A 10,226-nucleotide genomic window follows, 5' to 3' on the forward strand; every position below is an offset into this window, starting at 1 on the left:
CGCTTATAGGATGGAGGTGGAGGTGAGCACAGGAGAAACAGGACCCTGAAACGGGGAGGAAAGAGGAGGGGGCAATAGGGAGGAGGATTATAGGCCCAGCTGCTTCAGATTTGGGAAAGGGGCGGGATCGGGAGACAAGTAGCACCTCCCATGCTCAGAGCAGTGGTGGGCTTAGGAGTTGAGGTGGGGCAGGCGGTGTTTGGCAGGAAGGGGAGGCTTCTCTCCTGGCAGGAAGCTGCGCTACGGAAAGAGGGAGGAGACTACTGCACCAGTAGCGGCTGGTGGGATCCCGATGTCGCAGAGGGGCAGCCGCCACCAAGAAAGAGGCGGAGGACCCCAGAAAAGAGTGCCGAAGACACCGCCGCCATCCTCCTCTCCTACTCCTCCGCCCTTCTGAACGAGCTCCTCCCTGAACGATCCTCCCCTCCCAGCTCTTGCAAGCACCCAGCTCATCGCCTGCCTATCCTGCTTACACACAGACTCACCGAAAAGGAAGCTGCGAGGTGTCCGATTTGCACACGTGAAGCCTGAGATCCGGGCGGTGGACGCCAGGAAAGGAAAGGCCATTGGTGGGCGCCAGGACAGAGAAGGGGGATGGGATGGATTCCTGCCAGAGATAAGGGGTGGAGGCAGGCGCCGGGTGAGGCTAGGGTGGGAAGGGGGAGTGCAATGGGCAACAGGAAAGGGGCATAGCGTTAGGAAGCAGGCAAGACACTGAAGATGAGCACAGGGAGGCAAGGGCACTGGGGGCCAAGAAAGCGAGTGGAGGTAGACAGGGGGCATGTGAGTAGCAGACTACTGGGATGTTCTGAGCAGGACGACAGTGAGTGAGGGCATGTGGGTCAGGGCTGTGGAGGGATAGGGGTTTTGCAGGGGTTTCAGAGTGGGCGCCAGTGGCGGTGACGGAGGCTGAGGTCTCTGAACAAGGACGTAGTCTGCCCCCTCCTGCAGAGTTCCTAACCCCAGGCAGCACCACTGCTGCTGCCGCTGCCGCCTTTCACCGCAGCCTCAGGGTACCTAGAAGCGAGAGCGCTTTCAGGCACACAGCCAGGATTTCCAGCATTACTGCCAGGCTCATGGGGAAATTTTAGGCGCTGGCGCGGGGCACATGGAGACGTCGCTGTCGGCAGAACTTCACCTTATGGCATATTGAATGTTCCTCTCTTATCTTCTCTCCTCCTCCTGCAGACATGAAAACCCCCAACTCACAGGAGGCCGAAGGGCAGCAAACCAGGGCTGTTGCAGGAAAGGCCACTGGGTCTGCAAACATGATGAAGAAAAAAGCCTCCCAAAAGAAGCAGAGAGGCAGACCTTCGTCCCAGCCCCGCAGGAACATTGTGGGCTGCAGAATTTCACATGGATGGAAGGAAGGTGATGAACCCATCACTCAGTGGAAAGGAACCGTTCTGGATCAGGTGCCTATAAATCCTTCTCTTTATCTGGTGAAATATGATGGAATTGACTGTGTCTATGGACTGGAACTTCACAGAGATGAAAGAGTTTTGTCTCTTAAAATTCTTTCTGACAGGGTGGCATCAACTCAAGTCAGTGATGCAAACCTTGCAAATACCATAATTGGTAAAGCTGTGGAACATATGTTTGAGGATGAGCATGGTTCTAAGGATGAATGGAGAGGAATGGTCTTAGCCCAAGCACCGATCATGAAAGCCTGGTTTTACATTACCTATGAGAAAGATCCTGTCTTGTACATGTACCAACTTCTAGATGATTATAAAGAAGGAGACCTCCGTATCATGCCAGAGTCCAGTGAGTCTCCTCTTGCAGAAAGGGAGCCAGGAGGAGTTGTAGATGGTCTGATAGGTAAACACGTGGAATATACCAAAGAAGATGGCTCCAAACGGATCGGAATGGTCATTCACCAAGTGGAAGCCAAACCCTCTGTGTATTTCATCAAGTTTGATGATGATTTCCATATCTATGTCTATGATTTGGTGAAAAAGTCCTAACTGTCAGGATAAACTTTGCCACGTTTGTGAAAACAAATGCGTACTTTGTAGACATGCAAGATAATGTTACTTTTCAGTGTATTGAAAACTTTGGGGTCCATGTTGATTCAACATCGTTGCCAGCATAACTATTGTCTTGTTCTAAGAAATACAAATGTATGTGGTCATGACATGCTGTGTGTAAGGAATTTGTCATGTTGAAAAGGTTGGGTGTGTTTGGTGGATGGAACATGAAAGGAAGGAGCAGCTGTAAAATTCAGGCTGTGAATAACTTTCAGCTAGTATCATAATCAGTCAAATAAACATGGAATAGGACTTAGCTGGTTTGGGCTAGGGAGAGGAGAGGAGAATGAACTAGAGATGGGCTGTGGGGAAAAGGAAAAGGGAAGGTGGCTGCTTACGAAAGGAGGTGGGAAGGGACCGGAAATGGAGAGACTCCTAAGGGGAGGGATGACCTAAGAGTAGGAGGCAGCTAACTGGAAGAGGGTGAAGAATAACAGAGGGAGAGTGAAATCTTGGGGCTGAGAGAAAATGGACAGGATAAATTGAGTAAGGAGGGACACAAAGACGTTTAGAAGAGGTGCAGAGCAATGGGGAGAAAGGCAAAGTTGGCAGAGATCTGAGGAGAGGCTAGAGGGATACTCCAGAAGGGAAGGGACACTGAGGAAGGAGGAATTCTAAGAAGAAAGACTGACAGAGGGAGTGAGAATAGAGAAAAAGGGGTATGAGGTGTGGAGCCAATGAGAGACGGAAAGACCCAAGAAAACCAGGCCCTCTGGCAGTCTCCAAGTTGCCCTCCCTAGCTCTGTGCACAAAGGATGTGGCAACAAACAAACCACATGGATTGGAGCCTCCCTAGAGGGGAATTTTGACAGGACTGTCTCAAGAGTTAAGCAGGAACCAAGTTTATACTTAAAAGACTTTTATTTTATCAGGGACATCATGCCACATCTGCTGAGCAGAGCCCAGCCCTCAGCTTAAACACACTGCATGGTGCTCCATAGCAGGGGGCTGTGGGCAGTTTCCTCGTATTTTCCAGAGGACCCAGGGGCAGTAAATCTCAGACCTGAAGTTCTTGGTTCACTTCCCCTACACTGAATAAATGATTTTTTTCAGGAATGAGTTAGTGGAGTTCTCAGAACATAAGAGATGTGACACCTTGCATTTGGAAAGCATTTTATCCAGAAAAATGGAAACTTGCTCAACCCAGGTACTGCACTCATCTCACTGTTCTTCATCCTCTGGGGCTATGCCTTGCCTCCTTACAGAAGAGAGGCAACAAAGGATTGAGTTTAATGCTTCTCTCCAGGGCATGGGGAATACTTGACTCTCCCTCTCTCAGCCCCTGCCTGAAACCACAGGTATCCCGCCCCTGTTCCCCCAGCCTGTGTTTCACCAGATGGATGTCTGCTGCCTCCAGAAACCCCATTCTGGCAATATCCCAACAAAACCAGTGCCTACTGACCCTTCACAGGTACCTCCTGACTAGTCTTGCTCACTTCAAGCACACAGGGAACTGTGCTGGAAATGTGTGCAGTTCTATTTCCAGGTGAGATGGGTGACATGGGCAGTTGAACGGTGAGATGTGACTTTGCATAACTACGTCCTTCAACCGTATCGCGCCACATAGGTGATTGGTGGGAAGAGGGTGTGGTAACTCCCAATAAATTCCCTTTGAAGTATGGTGTCCCAATACATGGGTCTTTGTCCTTCTGTCTTTCTTTCCTTCTCCCAGTTCAGCTGTGGGAGAAAGTTCAAAACTCTCTCTGGTTTTCCTACTCCACACTCTTCACTGGCCTCAAGGAAACAATTCTGGTGTCTCTCTTCTGCCTAATAACTCCAGGCATAACAGGCAGAGGGGGAGGCAGGGAGCTTCCCGGAGTGGAAAGAAGTTGGTGATTCCAGTTCATTCTCTCCCCCAACATGATCTGAAGCTGTTTGCCTCAAGAATTCCACAAGATAAACCCACCTCACCAGAGCAGGGATAGGTTTTCTTTCATACATCACATAATTCAATCTAGCAAACACTTGGAGGCCACTCATGGACCAGTTTCAGCCCACTGTCATATTTTGCTTGATCTTCATGTTGTTATCATTCTCCATTTTAAAATTAGCTATATAGACATTTGGGGGATTTCACATTTCAAAAATCTATATTCCTGGGTTGCCCAAGAAAACAAACTATAGACCAAGGGTTAGGGCCCACATTCTAGCAGGGAATTCCAAGCAGTTGACTCTGAGGAAGATCTCAGCCCATTTTAAACTCAGAATATTCTCTTGAGTGGGCCATGCCCCCAGATGGCTGGCTTCACTCATAAAATACCCAGATGTCCCCTGGAAGCATTTGCATTAGTAGCTTAGCCCTCCTTTAGCTTACTTTAACACCGTTTGCTTTTTATTTTATTTGCTTTATCTTCATCTCACCAATCCCAGGCAGTCTTGTAGACAGGAGCTTAGGATATGTTCATAAAAAAAGCAAAGTAGTCTTACCCTCATGGAACTTTCACTGTAGTGTAGGAGACAGAGAGTAGCCATGAGACAAAAAGTGAAATATAAAGTATTTTCACACTAATAAATATTAAGAAAGAAAAAATAAAGCAAGGAATGGGGGAACTGGAATTCCAGGGAGGAGACTGAAATTGGATAAATAGGGAGTCCAGATAGATCCTCACTGAGAGCACAGTTTTTGAGTAAAAACCTGAAGGCACTGAGAGAACTACCCCTTGGTTGTTTAGGGAAGGAGCATTCCAGCAAGAGGGACAGCAAGTGCTGAGGCCCACGGCAAGAGTAGGCCTGACATTTTCAAACCATATTGAGAATACCAACATTGCTGGAACTGAGTGAACAAGGTAGAGAATATCACAGAAGTGAGGTAAGAGAAGTGATGCCGATCTGGGAGAAGAATGGAATTTGACTTTTACACTGTGTGTGATGGGGAACCATTCAGTTATTTTCAGCAGAGCCACATTATTTGTCTCATTTTTTTTAACCAGGACTCTCTGGCAACTCTTGAGAATAATCCGTTACAAGGACAGAGGGAGGAATATCAAATATTTCAGTGAAATGCCTGATATTACCCTATAAGAAACTGAAAGTTGGATATAGGTTACATTTTAGAGGAATAAGATTAGAATTTTTTTTAATAATAAATGTGTATGTGTGCCTGCTTAGTCACTTCAGTCATGTCCAAATATTTGTGATACTGAGGATAGTAGCCCCCCAGGCTCATCCCTCCATGGGATTCTCCAGGCAAGAATACTGGAGTGGGTTGCCATTTCCTTCTCCAATGGAATCTTTCTGACTAACGGATCAAACCCACATCTCTTTTTTCTCTTGCATTGCAGGTGTTTTCTTTTCCACTATAGCCACCTGTGCTAGTGGTAAAGAACCCAGTTGCCAATGTAGGAGATGTAAGAGATGCATGTTCGATTCCTGAGTCGGGAAGATCCCCTGGAGGAGGGCATGGCAACCCACTCCCATTTTCTAGTATTGGAGAATCCCAAGGACATAGGAACCTAGAAGGCTTGTTCACAGGGTCACAAAGAGTTTTCATGACTGAAGCAATTTAGCATGCATTCACATACAGATCCACCTGGGAACAGTGCAGGATTAATCTATTTTCCATTTGCTGGGGAATATACTTAAATCCCTTCATACCTTGCACACAAAATTAGTTCTGAATGGATAAAAAGTTAGTATTCAATTTAGGAAGTAGCATTTATAAAATATTAGAATAAAGTAGAAGAAAGTGTTTATATTTTTCCTATGGAAGTGGTGAAAAATTTGTTTAAAAACTATAATACTGACAGATATTGATGGAAATTTTGATAAATACTATCATATTAAAACATGAATCCTCTAATTTGAAAAAAGATCATGCTGTAAAGTGGAAATTGTTATGATATACACCTTTCTATTCATCAGATCAACAACATGCATGAAGTTGAAAAATATTTGCTGTCAATCAGATAAAAAAGTGAGAGATCCCACCCACTGCTGGGAGTTCTGTTGGAAATGTTTGCCATTATCTAGTGAGTTTGAAGATGGCATATTTCCAACAGTTTTACTGTTAGAGGACAGTTCTGTATGGATTCCTCTACATTTTGCAAGCAAAGGAATGATTGGTTTTGGTTTGCCAGTTTTGTTTGAAGGATGTGTGAATAACAAACATCTTTTTGAGATGGAATAGTGGTTCCTTCTATAGCAATGAGCAGGAATGCTAACTTCAATATAATAAATATGTCTTCTTCTACAATAAGAGGAAGACGTATTTACTGCCCATTTTAAAAGATTAAGTTAAAGTAGTTTCCTTTCCTCTAATGCTATCTACTGTGTATATACGTGCCCTGTGTCCACTTACTGTCACCCTGTGGTAAGGGGACTTGGATATTTAGAGTAAAATTGCTGATAAGTCTGACTGTAGCTGTTGCTGTGAATAATAAGCGGTTAACTAGGAGTAATTCAGGAAATTGTTGCAAGATGAGTACCAGGAAGTACATAAAGACAGGCTGTAATCATGTGTTATTTCTTTTTTCTTAATTTTAATTTTTAATTAGAAAGTAACTTACAATATTGTGATGGTTTCTGCCATACATCAACATGAACTGGTCATAGGTATGCATACATCCCCTCCCTCTTGAACATCCCCCCCACCTCCCTACCCATTCCATCCCTCTAGGTTGTCACAAAGCACCAGCTTTTGGTTCCCTGTGTTATACAGCAAATTCCCACTGGCTATCTATTTTACATATGGCAATATGTTTCAGTGCTATTCTCTCAAATCATCCCACCGTTTCCTTATCCACTGTGTCCAAAAGTCTGTTCTTTACTTCTGCATCTCCTTTGTGCCCTGCAGGTAGAGTCATCAGTACTATCTTTCTAGATTCTATACATATGCATTAATATATTCAAGCATTATTCCTTGATAATTCAACTCCAGTTGAAAGGTGTTCCTCAATCTAGTCATTAACCTCAGGTCCACTCCACTACAACAAATAGTCCTAAGATTAATCCTAAGTAAGCAGAAGTTTTTGTATTCTTTCATATAACAGTGACGGAGACACACAGCGACCCAGAGTTAAAGGAAGGAAAGCACAAGCACCCTAAGCACAAACTGGAGAATCCTTAGAACTTTTGGTAGTTGGCTTGGGATATGAGAGGGCTGGATAAACAGTTATTGTAAATAAAGAATATAGATAGCTGGCCTACTCAACCACATCTGCTATAAGTAGAAAAATAACTAGAAATGACACTGAGTCCTCTCTGTCTCTAATGGAGATCAGATGTCATGTGCATTTATCTGAGTAGGCTGTAGAATTTTGGTGAGGAGAGAGAATCAAATTTTATGATTCTGGTAGATATGGATGTCCAAATTACTATTCTACAGGACCCATGGAAGGGAACAACATCTAGATTTGTGTTATAGGTTTTGCCCAGGTTTAGAATAGGGAAAACTTGAATGAAGCTATTTGTGCCAATTCTGTGCAATCTCAGTGTTACCTTCATATCTGAATATATAGTAGGAAATAATGCTTGTATTTTCCTGTCCCATAAGTGCTAGATGAAACTCGGCCACATGTAAAGAAGTATTAGGGAAACATAAATGTTCCACCAGTAGACACTCTGGCTCATCCTGGGTGGTTTCACACACAGAGTATAGAATCCCAGGAGGAATAAAAAATTCACAGCCATGATTAAATATTACTTAAAGGAAGCAGTGGGAGTAAGAAATGCAGGATCTGTATCGAAAAGCCATGCATGCACAGTATAAAAGTCTAAGAAGAACTGAAGATTTATAGTGGATTATTGTCAAGTAAATTCAATTCTATCGTCTTGGCTGTTGCATACAATGTGACTCTAACTGAATCTATTACACACACTTGAACATTGGCAGCACCTTCTTTGCCATACTATTGGCATCTGATGATCGAGATCTGTTCACATTTATGTGACAAGGCATCTCATATATGTTTTGTTGTACTCCTCTGGGTTACCTAATCTTCTTGGCCATTTGTGAAAATCAAATAGTTTAGAATTTGATGTATTTATTGTTGTTAAGTCACTCGGTCATGTCTGACTCTGTGACCCCATGACTGCAGCATGCCAGGCTTCCCTGCCCTTCACTATAAGTAAGGGCTCTGATTTATAAAGTTTTCACATATATGCATGATGTCCTGATGGTTGGCTTTCAAAAGCTTCAGTTTTAAAAGTGTTGGTTTCCTAGGAAGAGTGCTTGAAAACCTTCAACAGAATTCAGTAGCCTGCTTGCCTAGTAATGTTTCTTGTGGCTTTGCAAGTAGATTCACAATACTGAATCCTTAGGCAGTCAAGGAAAATTTGTTGTCTATTCAGCCCCCACCACTAAAAAGGAGAACTATCATTAAGCTGGATCCCTCAGATATTGAAGAGTTTGTGATTCTTTGAAAATTCTGCTTGGTCCTATATATTGGCTAACCCATAATTTACCATCTTTTGAGTGGGGCCCAAAACAACATTCTGCTATGGAAACTGTCATTCAAGCTGTGTCATACTCTGTATCTTTGGGGCCCTACATTCATACTGACCAACTTGAGATTTAAAGTCCTGTAACTGATGATTTTCCAATTGGAGTCTCTGGCAGAGGGAAACATTTTTTTCCAGGAGGTGTGCTTTGGGATTTTGGACTTAGCTTCTCCTTAATATGTATGTTAAATATATCCGTATAGAAAACATCTGTTTTCAAAACTGAACACCTACACCATGGAGGCCTTGTGTCTCTCTAGCCTGTTTTTCCCTTTTTGTGATAGACGATTGCAACTTAACATCTATAATGGTGGGAAAAGATAAGTCTTGCCTGTCAGAGGTAAATAGTATATTTAATACTTACCTGGCCTCAACCCGGTGGCATATGGACTTTACATGAAAAAGTGGGTACTACACCTTCAGGGAAACTCTATGAACCACTCTACCACTTGAAGTAAAACTGCTAGCTAAGTGAGGTCTTGATTCATTTAGAGGTTCAACTAATCCCTAGACCTGGTTCACTGATTGTTTGGATAAGTTGAAATCTAGTGGTGTCTACTGTGCTGCTATGTATGTTTAATCTCAGTATCAGCTAAACAGAATCGAAAGCAGATCGTGGTCACTGTCCTCAGTGATCAGACTGAAGGGCACTTGCATAGGTCTTGGTACTACTCTAGAGGAAGTTTGTCCTATTTTAACGACTCATGATATATTAACAATAGCCTAGTTTTTGGTCTACCACTTAGAAAGTTACAGAGGTGTAGACTGAAGACTTCCAACTATAGAACCAGAGGAATGAGACTACCAAGATTGTGACAGATTGTCCCAACTTCACTCCCACTCACAAGAAGAATAAATACTCATGGACAAAACACCAGTGAGAAAATAATGGAACATGAATAAGACTGAAGCACCCCTCCTGTACCACAGAGACCAAAACAGAAGTTTGGTCTTCTGTTTTTCAGCACTAGAAGTTTAAAAGAAGTGACTACATGATGATTGCATTGCCAGTCCTTCAAGCTGGCACTGTACCACACTGAGAGATTTCCCCAAGACTAAAGTCCCTCCAGTGAGAAAGAGTGCCCAGGGTAGGTACCCAGGTCCCAGCATTATAACTTGCTTTTTGGGAGTCCCCATTTTGGTCCTGTCTCACAGGGATTGTGGAGAAATGTGCATGGCTTGCTCACTGAGACTCTAGTTGTGAGGAGTAGTGGGGAGGATTGCAACAACCACCACGTGGATCTTGACAGACTGAGTTCCTACCCATAGCACCTATGTAGTCATCCCAACCAGCAGATTTTCTCATCTGCAGAAAGCAAACTGTAGTGCAGTCTGACCAGGAAACTTGGCTGGGTACAGATCTGGCTGATTCAAGTCCTTAAAAAAAGTTTTGCTGGATCTAGAGCTCTGCCCACCTTCTACCCAGATAGGGAAGATAGTCATAGCCCAGCCCATGACTGAGTGTAGCTCCTGGACATTTTCTGAGCAGGAAGCATAACTAGGAGCACCTGGAAGGCCTCTTGGACCCAACTTACCCGCACCATCAGCTGAGGAGTTAATTAATTGCCTCACATAGTGTTGAGTGAAACTCCCAGCTCCACCCAACAAGAAAACCTGGACAGAACACCTGGAGAGTTGGGTAGCCCAGCAACACTTGAGCAGAGAGTCCAGCAAGAGAGTTGATCACCCATAGAGAAAAATCAGTGTTTCAGTTCAGCCAGGAAATTGGGGCATGTGTCCATTTGAGTAAAGACCATA

General features: G+C 43.9%; 1 protein-coding gene across 2 annotated transcripts; it reads left to right on the forward strand.

The window, feature by feature from the left end:
- Nucleotides 1-265: 265 nt before the first annotated feature.
- LOC136153761 (spindlin-2) lies at nt 266-2,002 on the forward strand. Of its 2 annotated transcripts, XM_065915864.1 has the most exons (3): nt 266-569; nt 1,189-1,415; nt 1,692-2,002. In XM_065915864.1, exons 2-3 carry the CDS (start codon nt 1,191-1,193, stop codon nt 1,965-1,967), a joined length of 501 nt encoding a protein of 166 aa, XP_065771936.1. In that variant the 5' UTR covers nt 266-569; nt 1,189-1,190; the 3' UTR covers nt 1,968-2,002. The 2 variants fall into 2 exon arrangements, with proteins under 2 accessions (XP_065771936.1, XP_065771935.1); XM_065915863.1 differs by having other exon boundaries at nt 1,189-2,002.
- The last annotated feature ends 8,224 nt before the right edge of the window (nt 2,003-10,226 follow it).

This window comes from Muntiacus reevesi, chromosome X (assembly GCF_963930625.1).
Source record: "Muntiacus reevesi chromosome X, mMunRee1.1, whole genome shotgun sequence".
Classification (NCBI taxonomy): domain Eukaryota; kingdom Metazoa; phylum Chordata; class Mammalia; order Artiodactyla; family Cervidae; genus Muntiacus; species Muntiacus reevesi.

Excerpts from the sequence above, each read along its gene's own strand:
- LOC136153761 (XM_065915863.1), top strand. The coding sequence starts at position 1,191 with ATGAAAACCCCCAACTCACAGGAGGCCGAAGGGCAGCAAACCAGGGCT.